We start from the raw sequence: 17129 nt of genomic DNA, 5'->3' as shown, positions 1-17129 counted from the left end.
TCACCCTTGTAAATGAGATCCTGATCTCAATGGGTTTTATCTGGTTAAATAAAGGTTTAATATAAAAAAACAAAAAATGTTTCAACTTTCAAGCACGCAGGCACAAATACACACAGACACGCACACACACACCTTGTGTAGGAACAGTAGGGGCAGAAAACACTATCATGAGGCCCAGAAAGGAGGAAGACATAGTAGGGGTTCACAGGACCTACACGTCAGCCCCGGGTCCAGTGGACCCAAACACCCTGTATGTAATATAAATGCGTAGGGTGGGTGTAAAGTATCTGGTCAGAGAAAATGTGTTTTGATTTATGTTCTTCACAGAAAATGAGCCAAAGCCAATGAATTTCTGGTTGAAAAAATAGTTGTTTCATACGGGTTAAATGTTAGATAGAATACAAAACAATAATTTTATTATCTAATTTATTTTATTTCATTTTTTTTTCTCTGTGTCATTGCAATTATTCTTTGCGTGCAAACATAAATAGCCTTGCCTGCCAGCTCTGGTCATGTCGTGCTTCCAAAAACAGTCATTTCATCAATAGTGTCATGTCCTTTTTTTAATCATGGTCACTTCCGTCATTTTTGTTCTTTAAATATGGTGGGTATCACTATAGAGTTGTCCCTTTTTTATATATATGGTGACTCCCACTAAAGAGTCATGTCTGTTTTTATAATAAACACAGTGAATTCCACCTGATCTAAGAGATTTAAGAAATATTAGAATTTTCTGTCATTTTTTTGATATCTTGGAGAAATACCTGAAGTCCTCAGAAGGAGAGATACATATCTTCTGAAGATTTTCTTAGTTGAATGAATGAATGCTTTATTTCGGTTAAAAAAACAACAACAAAACAAATAAAATAAAATCATGTTTATACAAAAAAAAAGAAAAAAGACAGCAACCAAAAAAGGGATAGGCTGAAGCTCCAAGGCTTATTTTAGCTTACTCTGCTGCAAGTTAGAAAGCAATAACAAAAAGCTGGTAGCAGAACAACCTCCCCTCAATTTACATCTTAAAAGTGTTATTAACTCTGTTTGCAGTGTGGAAAAAATGACTTTTGCTCTTCGCCTTCAGAAGAAGAAAGGAGATAGACTGTGGGAAAAATAGGATTGTTATACCCACGAAAACTCTTAAGAGTTTTCTCTTTTTGTCTTTGTTCTGTGCCTGTCTATAAAATTTACTCTTCTCTTCATTTTTACTGACTGTAATTGAACTGAGTAATGATCTTATCCTCACATTTTCAATCTTATATATTCAAATAAAATAAAAATTTGAAAGTTTCAACAACAAAAAAATATGGTGACTTCCACACACTTACTTATATTCAACACAGTTTCCTTACTTTTATGGGCTACAGGTTGTACATGGTTGCCATAAATGCTACATTAAACAAACCGGCTGCATGGATTAGCTTGTTTTTATCATTACCTGATCCAGCTTATTGTTTCAGTATCTGACTGAAACCTGACTCCAGGATCGTCCGGTGCATTCCCAATCTGTGCGGATAAGATGTAGAATTGTAAAACTTTGATTCAACAGTCATAAATAGGTGATACCTGAGAGCAGATGATGAAGTGTATCTTCTTGTTTGTCCTCCCCAGAGCAAAATATCACAAGTTAAAATATGGAACAGAGTTAAACCAAGGAGAGATGAAGATGCCAAGCTTTGAATCAGGTAAGAAGCGGACTCTGTCTCCTTCCTTCACTTTCAGCTTCTATGTCCTCGTGTTTTCCTCCAGTCAGCTTGTTGTCAGTAAAGACATGACTGAGCCTTTTCTGAAAGTGTGTCCTCATGATCTGCTTTGTTTTAGACACCAAAGACTCCGAGGTCTCTGCTGTTCCTGCCAACAGTCAGCTCACCTGGAAACAAGGAAGACAACTACTCAGACAGTAAGATCGCCTTCTTACAGAAGCGGACCCTGAGCTGCGGGTTTGAAACACATTTTTAATTTTGTGTGTGTGTGCTGTGTGTCCTCAGGTACCTACAGGAGGTGGGATACACGGACACCATCCTGGACGTCCGCACTCAGAGGGTTCGCTCTCTGCTCGGCCTCTCGGGCTCCGAGCAGAACGGATCCGTGGAGAACAAAAACCTTCAGCACCTGATCAACGGGACGGAGCGCCGCAAAGACACCAAGAGGTACACACGTGTTTCCACATACGTGCAGTTACATGGGGTTACACATCATTCACAGTATTAACTCTGTTTGTGTGTGTGTTCAGGAGTCCAGGTGATGCACTGGAGACATTTAACTTCCTAGAGAATGCTGAGGACAGTGATGAAGAGGAGGACGAAGAGGGAGACCTGATGGATGACATCACCACAGACAAACACCACAGAGCAAAGAAACACAAAACCAAGGTACACACACACACACACACACACACACACACACACACACACACACAGACAAATGTACACTAATGTTTTATTTCCTTCCTTCCTCTCCTTAATGTCTTGTCCTCCTCATCCTCCTCCTGCAGGTGGGGAACGAAGGTTTAGCGTCCGAAGACGACGCAGACACAGAGGAGGCTCTGAAGGAGTTTGACTTCCTGGTGACGGCGGAGGACGGAGAGGGAGCAGGCGAGGCGCGGAGCTCTGGAGACGGGACAGAGTGGGGTAAGGACAACTTCAGACGTGCATCGTTTAGTTTGGTCTGGGAACAAAAGTTAGTCACTGTGTTTTTACCGCAGTGGACACAGGAGTTGTTGGTCTACTGCTCCCTAATGTGAGGCAAAGGCAAAACCATAAAGCCACGAATAACAAACTGACTGAAGAAAGCAGCTGTAGATCAACTCCTCCCGTCTTCTTTTGTTTGTTTAGTATGGAACCCCAAAGGATTCATAATTGAATAAATGAAAACAACATTTTGAAACAAATACCATTCAGAAAAATAACAGACAAATATATAATATGGCCATTTAATTGTAAAATAATGCAATATTATTATGAAATATTTTTTTATTATTCTTTAATACCAAATTATTATGAAAAAATATGTCATAATGATTATTTTAACAATTTCATACTTAAAAAAAGACTTTTTATTTATTTTCCAAGCTTTTATAAAAGTAATTTTTTTTTTTTTTTTCAAAGTCATTTTTTTTCATGTTGTTTTTGTTGTTGTTTTTCATCGGAATGATTTTTTTGTTTTTTGTAAAAAAAAAATAAAAAAATTAGATTTTTTACAAAGGCTTGTAAAATAAATAAATAGTAATTATTTTAAAAAGTATGAAACTGTTAAAATAATGATTATAAAATAGTTCATTTTAATATTTCTATATAATAATATTGCCGTATTTTATAATTAAATGGCCATATAAATTTTACAGTTATTTATCAAAATGGTATTTATTTCAAAAATCTTTATTAATTTAATTATGAAACGTTTGGGATGCCATAGTTTAGACCCTAAATATTAAAAAAACTTTGTTGAGGAACATTTGAATGTAAACAAAGATCTTGTGTAAAAGTAAAGTTTTTCTTTCTGTAGCGGAGCCTCTTCCATTTCCTCCTGGCGGGGGGAAGTCCTTCCTGTTGGGGGGATCAGACGACGTATTAGAGAGCGTTTTGGGTTTGGGCGACCTTGCTGACCTCACCGTCACCAACGACGAAACAGACTACAGCTACGACGTAAGACGCCTAAAACACAGCGCTGCAAATCACAGACTTTAGTATAAACAATCACCCTCACTGTGTTATCTGTTGTTTGTTGACCTCAGCTGCCGTCCAATAAGGAGTCTTCGTTTAGGAAGACGTGGAACCCTAAGTACACGCTGCGGAGCCACTTCGACGGTGTGCGAGCGTTGGCCTTCCACCCCGTCGAGCCCTGCCTGGTCACCGTGTCAGAGGACCACACGCTCAAACTGTGGAACCTCACCAAGACCGTCCCTGCCAAAAAGTATGTCAACGCTGAACCTAGATACTCTGACAGGGAAAACAAACCTCTTAAAGAGTGAATGCTCCAGCAGTCCACAAACTCTGTCTGAACCTCTCAGTGGGTTTAAGTTTGCCCAACATGGATCCAGCTGTCAGATCAGTCAGAGTAAAAACCCTGCGGTGATGCCTCCTCCATTAATAATGCCTCGCACTGCTGCAGGAGCTAACATGCTAATGCGATGCTCAGTTGATAACTTAATACAACAAAATATTATCAGAAACACCTCTCCTCTCCTCTGTTTCTCCTTCCTTTTCTCTCCTCTCTTCCTCTCCTCAAGGATCTGTCAGTATTTACATCTCATTTTCTCCTCACAGCAGCATTTCTGACACTATTCTTCTGAACTTCAAACACTCCCTTCAGCGTGCTGCTCTAAATCCCCGCTCTAAACTCCCCTCAGGATTTACTTCATCACAACGGAGCTCAGCTGCTGCTACTGCTGCTGCCGATGTGTTCAAGGACAGTCTGTAATACAGGATTTTCTCTTATTTTGTTCTACAGAAGTGCCTCCTTTGACGTGGAACCCATCTACACATTCAGAGCCCACGAGTACGTATCTTCACACGCACGTAAAGCTGTGTTAATGAAACGTGAAACCCTCAGGCTGCAGAAAGTTTGTAATGCTTTTTAATGGAATATACAACTTGTTAGAAGTTTATAAAGTCTCTTCTGTTCTCTCCAGGGGTCCGGTGTTGTCATTGGCGATGACCTCCAGCGGTGAACAATGTTTCAGCGGCGGCATCGACTCAACCATCCAGTGGTGGAACATCCCGAGCTCTAACGTCGACCCCTACGATACCTACGGTACGCCAACACAGTCAGGAAGTGGAAATGATCACACTTTGGTGACTTAACCCTAGTTTCAAAGATTTCTATCTCATCAACATGATAAATAGTTTCCTTAAAAACCTGTTCAGCAGTATTGCCTGCGCCAAGGAGGTTATGTTTTTGGGAGTTTGTTTGTGAACAAGATAACTCAAAAAGTAACTAACGGAAATGTTCAAAATGGGATAAGGAAGAAGTGATTAAATTTTGGAGGTGATCCGAATCACCGTCTGGATCCAGGATTTTATAAAGGATTCTTTATATTGTGAGATAGGGATGTTTTCACCATATGTGTATATAACTCCACCATAGATGGTCAGATTGCCTTGCAACACAATACAAGACAAGGTCACCATAATTTCTGACAGATGTAAAAGTCTGATCCAGATCCTGGCAATATTCTGGATACTAAGATCTGGAATATGACATATGTACTGAGTCTTCATCATTTCCAACACTGTCAGGAAACAGATTATCGTACCAAACTTTTTTAAAACTAGAAAAGCACTCAGAGAGCACAGACCTCCACCAAGCATATTGTGATTGTCACCAACACTTTAGTCCTACTTTAATGTTATACTCCCTTTCAGCAGACTGTCTGCTACAATTTGGTGTTAGTTGCAGGTTTGTATGATAATTTGTTTCCTAACGGTGTTGAAAATTATGATGACTCAGCACATATTTCATATTCCAGATCTTAGTATCCAGAATATTTCCAGGATCTGGATCGTACTTTTACATCTGTCAGAAATTATGGTGACCTTGTCTTGTGTTGTTTTGCAAAGCAATCCGACCATTTATGGTGGAGTTATATACACATATGGTGAAAATGGCCCATCTCACAATGATAAAGAATCCTTTAAAAAAAATTCCCGGATCCAGACGGTGATCTGGATTACCTCCAAAATTGAATCTCTACTTCCTTATCCTATTTTGAACATTTCCTGAAAATTTCATCAAGATCAGAGTTCTGTTGATCACTGACAAATAAACTCTCCCAAAAACATAACCTTCCTTGGCAGAGGTGAAAATTAGAATATTCTGGTTATTGTTTCATGGGTCAGGCTTTACAGTGACTTAAGCAGTGTGAGTCAGCCAATGAGAAACCCTGCTCTTTTTCCCTCATCCAATCAGATCCCAGTGTCCTGGCGGGGTCGTGGCACGGTCACACAGACGCCGTGTGGGGATTGGCTTACAGTGGCATCAAGAACCGCCTCCTGTCCTGCTCGGCCGATGGAACGGTCAAACTGTGGAACCCGACGGAGAAGAACCCCTGCATCAGCACTTTCAACTCAAACAAAGGTGAGGGGGGCGTGGCCTCGGGTAAAGGCTGACGGAGAGATAGAGATCCACCTGCTGAGCATCGTGTCTTTGTGTGCGTTCACAGAGCACGGCGTCCCCACATCGGTGGACTTCAACGGTTGTGATCCCGCCCACATGGTGGCATCTTTTAACAGTGGAGATGTAGTAGTGTATGACCTGGAGACTTCCCAGAATGCACTGGTGCTGAAAGGGCAGGGAGAAGGCAGTAAGTCTCTCACACAAACTGAGATACTTCTGGTTACATGTGTATGTTATTCTTATCTCCTCCTCCTCCTCTCAGCTCTCCCAGGGTCGAATCATATCAATAAGGTGGTGAGTCATCCTACGTTGCCAGTCACCATCACAGCTCATGAAGACAGACACATCAAATTCTACGATAATAAGTCAGGTGAGTTCCTGTCTGTTTACGTTTTCAGCAGTTAAGAAACAGCTGATGTGACTGGTGTGAAAACATCACATGTATGTAGATTTAGATTCCTATGTCATGGATTCATAATGTCCTTTCCTGACACAGGCAGACTGCATGATGACGCAGCAGCCTCACGACTTTACAATATGCAGCAGGATCTCACATCACCTGTATCCCCTCCTTACTCATGGTTACAATAAATGTTAGTTTACTATGTACAAACTATGTATGAAGCCTCATATACACAGTATGAGTGGGAGTGGGATCGTCCCAGCCCTTATACATAGATACGTCTACAGCAGACTTGAATGGAAACCTATCTGATCCGTTACTGTGACAAAGCGGAGACGGACGGCAGACGGACGCATCTGGTGTTTTCCAGCCATGAAAAGGAAGCTAATGCCTCCTCATATATTTTCTCACTGAAGAAGACACCACTTTTTTTCTGACCGCACATTTCCCTGGTACCTCACTGGTCTCTCTTTTTATCACTTTGTTTCCTGATTATCAGCACACTTTAGCCCCTCCCAGCTGTTAAGAAGAGCTAAAAGACTCAGAATGTCTTTGTGAAGTGCAGCTGATGAAAATGATTGCAAGCATGAGTGAGGAGGGAACGTGGTGTAGCAGCAGATCCCTGAGAAGCAGTGTTTGATATCACATGACTATTCAGTTCACAACACTGAATAAGAGAAATACTGTGATATAAGTCTTTTCTCATATCCCCCAACACAAGTCTTCCAAGCATCTTCCGTTTATCGGATTCTCTAAGTGTGAGCTGTGGCCCCCTGGTGGGCTGTGAGGGCATTACAAGCATTCTTTTAGAGATTCACAAGTTTTTGTTTTGTGTTGTATTTTTCTGATGTATTAGAAATTTGGTGAGTATAAATAGGTAAATATTTTGAATGCACTGCATAGAGACAGTTTTTTTTAATTTTGAATGAATAAATGTCTGTTTAAAGGTGAGCCTCACAGGTATGTTTGCAGGTTGGATTGTCTTTGAGGTATGAGCACCAGTGTTGACATGCTCTTCTCTGTCTCTGTAGGTAAAGTGATCCATGCCATGGTGGCTCACCTGGACGCAGTGACTAGTCTGGCTGTGGATCCAAACGGGATCTACCTGATGTCCGGCAGTGAGTGTTTATCCAGTCCTCTCCTCCATCACTTGCTTTTGTTCTTCCTCCTCTCCTTTTTTTCTTCTATTCCAAGCATCTACAACCGGCTCTAGAGCCTCATGCAGCTTTCTGACTCCTTTGCAGTGGCTCCTTGTAGCTTTAAAAAATACTTTTGAGATAAAAAACTATATTTTTCTTACAAAGGGTAATTATGGTTGAAGACCTTGACTCTAAATAAAATCATGCATGCTTGTTGAATTAAATATGCACGACCTCATGCAATAAAGCTTTAATTATTTATTTATTTTTTTGGGTTTCTTTTAGTTTTTTTTTTATTTTTGAAATTTAGATTTGAAAAAAATTAATGTTTGCAAATTCAAATTTCTTTTAAATTTCTGCATATTTTTGAAATTTTTTTGATTGAATTTTTTTGAATTTTTTTTTAAAGTTTTAAAATTTAATTTTGAAAAAAAAAACAACCCAATAAATGTTATAAATTTAGCAAATTTATAAAATTATTGCTATTACAATTTTTTTCAACTTTAAGAAAATATTTGCAAATTCATTAAAAATTAAAAATGTACATTACATCTACAGTTTTATAAGCACAAAAAAAACCTTGTTTAATAATTTGGTGGTTCTTGAATGACTTAAGTCCAGGTGAGCTGAGGCTGCAGACCCCTGGTCTGTTCATTCATCTTCAGTTTTCCCACCTTCATTATTTTTTGTTTCCTTTTTCTCCTTTATCCTTGCTCCTTCTCTTTCTTTTTCTTTCTTCCTCTCTGTCCCCTCTCATCTCTCTTCTTCCTCCTCTTCCTCCTCAGGTCACGACTGCTCCCTGCGTCTGTGGAACCTGGACAGTAAAACGTGCGTCCAAGAGATCACGGCTCACAGAAAGAAGAGCGAGGAGGCGATCTACGACGTGGCCTTCCATCCCTCCAAGGCTTACATCGCTTCCGCTGGAGCCGACGCCCTCGCCAGGGTCTACGTGTAGACGAGAAGAAGAAGGAGAAGAAGACGACGAACACGGGGCGAGGACGCAGACACTCAGAGACAAACAGAGAGAGATAAACGGGCTGTTCTGTGACACAAACAGTATTCAGGTCTGTTCAGCTCTGAACATAGAGGATATTCATGACAGAGAGGAGAGGATGACCATACACACACACACACACACACACACACAAACACACAAACACAGCTCTGACTGAAGACACTGAGAGATGTTCAGCGGTTGTTTTCTAAAAGTTGACACTGAGCAGCTCACTTGTCCTGTGATGTCATCCCCCCGTCTGCAGAATCCTGATGACACTACATAAGCCCCGCCCCCTCCTCCTCCACCACACCTCCCCTTGTTCTAACACTAGCCTCACCTCCTGACCCCTGAATGGAGCAGAGGACGCACTTAAAGGAAAAATCCCCTGTATCAGCTGCTTCTAGTTTCTTAGTTTAGTAGATTTCTTAATCTTCTTCTTCTGTTGTTGTTGTTTGCAGAAGTTTCAGATTGAAAGGTCAGACCGAGCTTTATCGTTTCTGTGCTCCCACATTCTGCAGAAAAGTAGTCTCTGTTTACAGGGTTAAGAGGTGTTCTGGTTTTTGTTTGTAGTCTGAGTAGCATCGATCTTATCTGGTATTTGTATGGAGAGCAAAAGCAGGAGGGACACAATCCCAGCTCCCATCTGAGGATTTATTCCAGCATAAAGAGCAGCTACCAGTCTGTTCTAGATCAAACATTTACACTGAGACTCAAATCTGCTCAATGTATGTTAATAAGGACAATCAGCATTTAGATTTCCTGACTTCCCTGAATGCATCAGAAGTGATGAATCTCACCTCTATTCAAGAAATAAACGACAGAAAAGAAGTTGTTTTCTCCTCCTGATGACAGGAAATCCTTCTGCTTAAGGAAGCAAGAGTGAAACCTGTTTACCTTACAGTTTACAGTGAAGCTGAGACTCACCACAAACAGATAAACACCTGATACTCTGTCATTTTATGGTTGTAGTATTTGGAACATTGAGTTCAAAGCTTTTGGAAGTTTGTGTGATTTTAGAATTTGGCAGAAACAGTCCAGAGATGATCTTTTGTTAGTCTGAGACCTGGAAGTGAACCGCAGTCTGAACAAAACAACAGAAGAAGAACACCTGAGGGTTTTTTTCCTTCAAAGTGCCAACCTCGAGCTGCTGCAGTCAGAGAAGAAGAGAGGCTTTCAAAGAGGAGGAACAGATCGTTTGATGTTTTAGCCCAGCGTGCTTTGGTTTGTAGTTTTTATCTTAAAGTCCTCATGAAAAGAAAAGCAGATGTTTTAGTGTTTTAAAAGTATAAATAGGAAACAAAGACGTGGAAATAGACTTCATGACCGACCACGCCGGGTTAAAAATCATGCTTCTGTGTTTTTCCCTCTGAGCTGATTGGACGTCCTTTATAAAACTTCCTGAGGAGTGGATAGTTCGTCCCCACCTCAGCCCCTGGTGGGCCACTCAGAGCCCTGCATTATGGAGCGAAGGCTTGGGACGTTTAGCGTTACTGTAATTCCTCATGGACATTTTGTGTTTGTGTAAAATAAATCTAGTTTTTATAATCGTTTTTATAAACGTGGAGACGCGAGGAGGACTCTGGTCCCTCAGTCCCGTCCAGTCCTGACATCATGCCACTCACAGACCCCGCCCATCTTCTTCTTTTTGCAGTCACATGACGAGTCTTGACCTTCTTTATCTTAACACGTGAAGGTGGTGGGGGATCTGGTTCAGGTTCTGGATCTGAAGAGAGGATTTCATGTGATGTAGACTGAAAAGAGGGAAGAGGAGGAGGAGGAGGAAGCAGCTGAAAAGTCTCGATGAATCAGTCCTGCCCTGACTTCCTCAGCATGTTTTTTATTTGTGGCGGCCTGAGCGTTTGATTTTGCAGCAGTTTGGTGCTTGAGAAGTTGAAATGTTTTGAAGCCTTTTCTGACACGTCACTCATCAGCTGTCAAAACAATCCCTTTAATAAATCTACCCACCCAGTCAAGATTCCATAAAAGAAAAGAGTAATGCATGAAAAGAAATCTTGTTTTTGTCACAGAGTCTCTGATTGGTGGATAGGCTCCACACAAGGCACCTGGATTGGCCTGAGTGGCTGAGTGTTTGTCACAGGAAACACTTCCTTTCAGAAGCAGCAGGAAACCCTCCTCGTTCAGCTGGAGCCTTCATCGCTTCTCCTCTTCTTCCTCATTAATCACTGTGTGAGTTTGAGTACATTTCACTCTCCTTCCTCAGCCTCAACAAGCAGAAGTTAAAGTTATTTTTTATCACTGAACGTGTTTTTAGTCTGTTCAAGCTCCAGGAGAAACTCTCCAATCGGAAGCCTGGTTTGAAACACAAAGCTGCCGTCTGATTGGCTGAACACCTCGACCTGCTCTTGTTTGTTTGTTTTAATTTAATTTTTTAACTGAAGGGATTTGTAAAAGCAGGGGGCTCCTGATCGATCACCACAAACATTTTTTTTTCTTTCACCTCCTCCTGTGTAACTATTCTGTTTGTGTAATGCATGATTAATACAATAAAAGTATTTTTTCTAGTCTTCCAAAAAATGGAAAAAAAAAGTTCTGATCAGTTTGCGAGTTTTGATGAGTTTTGTAAGTTTTTTTGTTTGTTTGTTTATTGATTTACAAACTATGAAACAGCAGATTTTAAAGATTGTACCACATAGCAGAATACAACTGTATATAAAATGTCTATAATAACTATTAAATGGTGTACCTGTACAGAGGCTGCTGCTCCGCTGCTCATTCTGTCCACACATTCACCACACTCAACCAGGAAATGCATGTTCAAAACAAAAGTCAAGCCACGATGCCATCTTTGAAAATTTCATTCTGCTAGTTTAACTTAATTAATAATTAGTGAAAGTGTCTGTTTGGTTTTTGATTGTAGATTTCTTGAACAGACTTTAGGTACAGTGAAGAATGCATATTTTTATATTCACTTTCCTCTCACAGCATCAGTCCTACTTCCCCGGTCTCTTGAGGTGAACACCCTGACTGACGGTGTGGCAGATCTGAGTGTTCACCCGGGCTTGGGAGGTGGGGGCAGGCCCCACGTCGAGCAGGGTGGGCCTTATAGAGAGGGCATGCTGCGGTGAGTTGCCGTCACGCAGCAGACGCAGTTGGCGCTTCAGTTCCTGGTTTTCTCTGACCAGGTCCTGTCTGCGTTTCCTGAGAGTGCCTCCCTGCAGCGCTGCGGTGTTGATGCGCCGCATGAGATTCTGCAGCTCAGGGAACTGCAGGAGACACAGAGGTCAGAGGTTTGTTACCAGCTCTGGTTTCACTTCACATTAAGATCATTTCTAATCAATGTCACTACTGACAGCTGCGTCTTTATTCTGAAATTTACTGAGCCCTCAGATTTAAGCTAGCTCAAGGGTCTGCAACCTGCAGCTCTTTGCTCCTTTTGCTGTGGCACCTTGTAGCTTTCCAAAAATATGACTGAAATGAAGGTTTTTTTTTTTTCCTTACAGAGGCTACTGATGATTGAAGACGTTGACACTAAATAAAATCATGTGTTAACATTTTGTTGAACTAAATCTTCATCCCATCTGTCAATAAAGCCTGCCACCGCTCTACTTCACCTCCTACAACATCAACAGCCCACCAACTTTCCATGCACCTGTGGCTAACCTCAAGTTTTACAGCCCTGGGAGGATAACTACATCTACAAAAAGACTAATCTGGAAGAAAATACAGATTTTAATTCTGTGGATGGATTCATTTAACTGCCATGTCCTGGTTAAATATAAATACTTGATATATGGCAAGGCTTTAGCAAACAACAAAATATGGTTAATTATTGATATTATCAATGTATGCTATCAAATTCAAGTATTTTAAAATCTTGATTTTTTTTAATTATAATATTCCATAATAATATTAATTTTCTTTTTTTTCTATTTATGCAATTTTTTGAAATTGCAAAATTGAAATTTCTGAATATTTTTGATTTTATTTTAATTTTTGTACATTTTTGAATATTTTTGATTTTAATTTATATTTTGTACATTTTTGAAATGTTTGAATATTATTGATTTTGTTTTAATTTTTGTAAATTTTTGCATTTTCAAAATAGAAAATTTTGAATATTTTCGATTTTATTTAGTTTTTGCAAATTCTTGAAATTAAATTTTTCTGAAATTTTTGCCAATTTATTAAAAAAACAAAAAACAAAAACTAAGACATGAATATTTCATAAATTGCAAAGAACTTCTTAGTAAGATAAATATTTACTAGATTTTAATTATGTATAGAATTCTAATAACAGAATTTTATAGACTTAATTGTCTCAATTGTGAAGACAAAGTAGATTTTGGGGCTCTGGAATGATAATTCAGGTGAGCTGAGGCTAAATGGCTTTCTAATGAAAGTAAAGGTTACAGAACCCTAAGCTGGATGTTATAGACTTTTTTCTGAGGATTCTGGACCAAATGAGAACCTGGATCCTGTCTTACCTCATTAGAAACTGCCTCTGTGTCTTCACCCAGGGCAGCAAACTCAGGAGGAAGCAGCGCCAGGACTTTGCTCTCCAGTTTCTGACAGATGTTACCTTTTTGAACGATCCGTTCTCCCTGCAGCATCAGAGAGGAACCAGAGTGAGAGGAGGAACAGAGAGGACATGAGCGTTAACAGGACGGGAGGGGTGTCACCTTGGCTATAAGAGCCTTCAGTCTCTTGGAGGCGGCGCTGCTGTGGACTGTGAGGTCGGTGAGCTTCTTCCTCGCTGCAGCCCGATTCTTGGACAGCTGATCCCGGAGCTTGAGAGATTCGCGGTATAACTGGTCATTGGCTCCGCTCAGCACCTGCTCCTGCTGCTCCTGCTCCAACCTTTTGGAGATGAGCTTGTCCTCCATCAAGCTGACAGTTTCCTGAGAGATTTTTAAGAGTTACTGACTCATCCACTGGTATTTGTGCTGTTGAATCTCCTCCACTAAACCAACTGTCTGCCTTCTGACCTTCAGCTTCTGTTTCTTCTTCATGTCCTCCTTCGGCCTGTTGGGAAAGGTTAAAAGTGCCGCTTTTGGCTTCACCAGTCTTTTGGCGTTTGAGGCCTTCTTGGGTTTCTTTCTGACCTCCTCCAACTCTTCCGAATCAGAAGTCTCAAACTCGGACTGCAGAGGGAGAAAGGAGACTCAAAGTGAGGACTGAGGACAGGGAGCGTGAGGAAGAAAGAGGGGTGTCTGTGTCTGTGTGGTACCAGGATGTCTGTCTCATCAGGAGATTCTTGGGCCATCTGACACACTTCAGGCACTTCATCCGTCTCTTTTTTCTCCCCCTCTCGTATAGCGAGCAGAGCGTTGTCCAGCTCGGCCCTCAGCTGCTCCTTAGAGTGTCCCATCTTCTGCTTCCTGAAAGAAAAACCCAAGTTCAAAACATACATGAACAGTTTTAATAACACCTCAAGAAACATCAACAACAACATCCACAGACTTTAGACACATCCTGCTGGTTTTGTTATACTCTAATGATTTTTCACCTTAAAGCTTTAAGAGGAAATGTTTCATGGTAAAAAAAGAAGAGGAGGTTAAAGAAGATGAAAAAGACTTACCTATTATAGTGGAGCATGCAGCTCTTCCACTGCTCATGCACCCTCGTCAGACGTTTTTCATGCAGATCACACAGACGCTCCATATGCTGCTGGTGATCATGCTGCACCTGAGACAACCGACGCTCCTGCTCCTGACGTTTACGCTCCAAGTCCTGCAACAAGGAGGAGACGGCAAGGGTGAACTTTCAAGTGTGAGTTTGATGTAGTTTGTGATGGTGAGAAATGTCATAGAAATCCCAAATGTGTCTGTAAACTGATAAAAATGCTCCGTTCTGAAAAAAGCTACTCATAGCTCTGCCCCTGACAGGCGTCCATAAGGCTGACCAGTCAGATGGGAGGGGGTTTGTGGAGTGGGGAGCCTTAAAGAGACAGTAGCTACAATACAGCATCTCAGACCAAGGCTAAAACAGAGGTTTTCTATGGGGTTGTTTACACGACAACGGTTTTAGGGTGAAACGCAAAAGTTTTGTTGTGTTCCAGCCTCGCGTTTACACTGAAATAGCGTTTCAACCTAAATGGCTTTTTGCGGCCTAAAACGCAAAAATTTGAAAACGGCCTCCAGAGTGGGATTTTTCCGAAACGCTGCCGACACTGTTGCTGTGTCAACAGTAAACCAGCGTTTTCAGTGGAAACGCTGATGTCACACTCCACTTTGCACAAGCTCATACAACACTGATTGTCTTGATACAAAATTTGTATCTGTTGCTCCACTTTTCCGCTTAGTATTCCCCTATTCACCAGATGATTGGCTCAACTCTACTTCGGTGGAGATCTCCCAAAAAGCTGCTTCTGGACAAGACAGTTATAGCGCCGACTACAGGCCTGGCATGCTTACTACAGTGTTTTCAGTGCCTCTGCGTTTCCACGTCATTGAGATTTTTTTCACTGCGTTTTAGCATATTCAGATGAAAAGTTGTTATGTAAACCGGGCCTAAAATGGTGGTTTCCAATGTGGGGGCCGTGGCCCTCTGGGGCTAGAGACCACAAGAGGGGTTCAGAAAATTGGCGGGAAGGAAAAAAAATGGAATCAAAGTTTTACTTTTTACTTTTTATCATTTATACCTATATATGTTTTTTTTTTTTTTTTTTCCTCAACCATTTGTTCTGAACGTGCAACACGTAAAGTCCCGTAATCGCCAGGTACACTTCTCCAATTGTACCAAACCTCACTTAATGTGACAGCTGCAACTTCACCATGAAGATGTCATGACCTGTGTCGACCTGCCAGTTTACGCCTGTTATAAAGCTCTCTAAAAACCTGAGGGGAACTTTGAGGCTCTTCCCCTGTCTAACTACTGGCTACATGTAAGAAAGGAGTACCCCACCTTGGCTGACAGAGCCCTGAATGCCCTCTCATTTTTGCAACAACCCACATGCGTGAGTCTGGCTTTTGTTTGTTAATAATTTCACCGTTGTAGACAAATGTAGTAATTATTGAAAAGTGAATAAAAGTTAGAAAATGCATTCTTAAAGCGGACATTTCTTTATATATTCTGAAGTCTAAAACACCAGTGAGAAAAATAGGATTTTTTTTAGCTTTAAATCATGTTAAGTTACCAAAGGAGCACCAGAGGAGCAGTATTAAGACAAACAAAAAGAAAACTACCCCCTCTTTATGTGTTTATTATTCCATTCTTTACTGTTGTAACAAAAAAAGTAGATTCAAACTAGTGACAACTTAAATCAATTTGAATAGAAAAAGTTCACCTCAGCGATGCTGTCCAGCTCTTCCACCTCCCTCTCAAAAGTCGCCTTCATCACAGCGATTTCCTCTTTCTGCTCAACAGATTGCGCTTGTTCCAGAATCCTCAGCCAGCATTGATTGATCTTCATCAGGTTCGTTGCACTGTTCCTCTCCTCCCTCTGCAGCTTGTCCTGATTCACACACAGAAAACAACACACATATTCACATTGAGGGAGCAAAGGAAACAAATATGAGTTACTGTTTCCAGAATGCAGTTTTTGAATTATACTTTAAACTGAGTTACCTTCAGGATCCTCTCCTTCTGTCTTGTCCTGTCCTCTTCGACCTGAGCTCTCTGCCGAACTTCCTTCAAATGCGCCTCCTTTCTGTCCGTCTCCCATGTTCCAGCTTTCTGCTGCTCATTCAACGACCCACCTTCTCCATTCTTTCCTCCACCTCCTTCAGCTTTCTTCCCTTTCTTCGGCATCACTCTTCTTCCTCTTTACCTCTGCTGGAGCACCTGACACAGAAAAGGACAAAGTATCAGAATAAATATTTTTACCATCAGTGTATAAACCTAATGATAAAGGATGACAGTGTAATGATGTTTTTCATAAAGTATTCAGACAAGAGAAATACATCGCCTGGTCAGCTCATATTTAGTACAGCTCAATTATTATTATTACTGTTATTATTATTATTATTATTATTATTATTAAATCTCTGCTACAGTTTTCCATATTCAATTCAAGATGGCACTCAGCACAAATTTCAATTTGCAGCCTTGTAATCTGGTGTTGACATTATTTTGAAAAGATATACAGGGAGATCGTAGTCTGAAACAGCTGTCATTATGACAAAGCTGTAAAGTTATCAGTAAAGAGATCAAACTGAAAGCATCCTAAGACTCTAAAGACGCTATCCTGTCAATTTGATGTCTGCAACTCCATTAATGTAACCAGGGCAACGACACAGAAAAGACTGATCATTTGGCTTCCCTATCATTCCGTTTAACCGTTCTAACCGTTCCCTAACGTACATTGAACTAGTAAAAACCTCGCTATTAACTCAATTCACGTTAGCTAACTGGTGTTTGGAAAAGCTAAATTTAGCAACAGTCTATCAAACAACGAAAATGTCCGCCTGACAAAAGAAAAATAAAATAAGCTGACCTGTAAACCTTTGTAGAAATGACCTCTAAATTAGTTTCTGCGGCCACAGCACCCGGCTTTCCGTGTTTGAGTCCCGTCTCCATG

General features: G+C 40.7%; 2 protein-coding genes across 2 annotated transcripts in view; one reads left to right on the top strand and one right to left on the bottom strand.

Moving 5' to 3' along the window:
• The window catches only part of strn3 (striatin, calmodulin binding protein 3), a 25154-nt gene extending 13790 nt beyond the window's left edge, over nucleotides 1–11364 (top strand). Inside the window, exons 3-16 of the mRNA XM_074691929.1 lie at nucleotides 1609–1682; nucleotides 1819–1897; nucleotides 1986–2147; nucleotides 2231–2369; nucleotides 2492–2627; nucleotides 3502–3641; nucleotides 3731–3909; nucleotides 4447–4494; nucleotides 4628–4749; nucleotides 5905–6072; nucleotides 6158–6298; nucleotides 6374–6481; nucleotides 7546–7632; nucleotides 8439–11364. Coding sequence (XP_074548030.1) covers nucleotides 1609–1682; nucleotides 1819–1897; nucleotides 1986–2147; nucleotides 2231–2369; nucleotides 2492–2627; nucleotides 3502–3641; nucleotides 3731–3909; nucleotides 4447–4494; nucleotides 4628–4749; nucleotides 5905–6072; nucleotides 6158–6298; nucleotides 6374–6481; nucleotides 7546–7632; nucleotides 8439–8608 — 1753 coding nt within the window. The 3' untranslated portion in view covers nucleotides 8609–11364. The remainder of the gene's footprint in view (nucleotides 1–1608; nucleotides 1683–1818; nucleotides 1898–1985; nucleotides 2148–2230; nucleotides 2370–2491; nucleotides 2628–3501; nucleotides 3642–3730; nucleotides 3910–4446; nucleotides 4495–4627; nucleotides 4750–5904; nucleotides 6073–6157; nucleotides 6299–6373; nucleotides 6482–7545; nucleotides 7633–8438) is intronic.
• On the bottom strand, nucleotides 11351–17129 carry drc2 (dynein regulatory complex subunit 2). The gene is made up of 9 exons (XM_074691930.1): nucleotides 17046–17129; nucleotides 16178–16393; nucleotides 15897–16064; nucleotides 14190–14341; nucleotides 13839–13989; nucleotides 13597–13752; nucleotides 13291–13509; nucleotides 13096–13212; nucleotides 11351–11874 (listed from the first exon to the last, which is right to left on the bottom strand). Exons 2-9 carry the CDS (start codon nucleotides 16358–16360, stop codon nucleotides 11602–11604), a joined length of 1419 nt encoding a protein of 472 aa, XP_074548031.1. The 5' UTR covers nucleotides 16361–16393; nucleotides 17046–17129; the 3' UTR covers nucleotides 11351–11601.

Source organism: Halichoeres trimaculatus, unplaced genomic scaffold (assembly GCF_033239565.1).
Source record: "Halichoeres trimaculatus isolate MK-OKI-2021-1 unplaced genomic scaffold, fHalTri1.1 fHalTri1_scaffold_17, whole genome shotgun sequence".
NCBI classification, from domain to species: domain Eukaryota; kingdom Metazoa; phylum Chordata; class Actinopteri; order Labriformes; family Labridae; genus Halichoeres; species Halichoeres trimaculatus.
Note: the sequence above shows the minus strand (reverse complement) of the source record. Positions and strands in the feature narration are given on the sequence as shown.

Excerpts from the sequence above, each read along its gene's own strand:
- drc2 (XM_074691930.1), bottom strand. The coding sequence starts at position 16,360 with ATGCCGAAGAAAGGGAAGAAAGCTGAAGGAGGTGGAGGAAAGAATGGA. Across the intron at positions 14,342-15,896 it reads AGCTGGACAGCATCGCTGAG|GACTTGGAGCGTAAACGTCA; the intron begins GTGAACTTTTTC and ends TCCTTGTTGCAG. Across the intron at positions 13,753-13,838 it reads CTGATGAGACAGACATCCTG|TCCGAGTTTGAGACTTCTGA; the intron begins GTACCACACAGA and ends CTCCCTCTGCAG.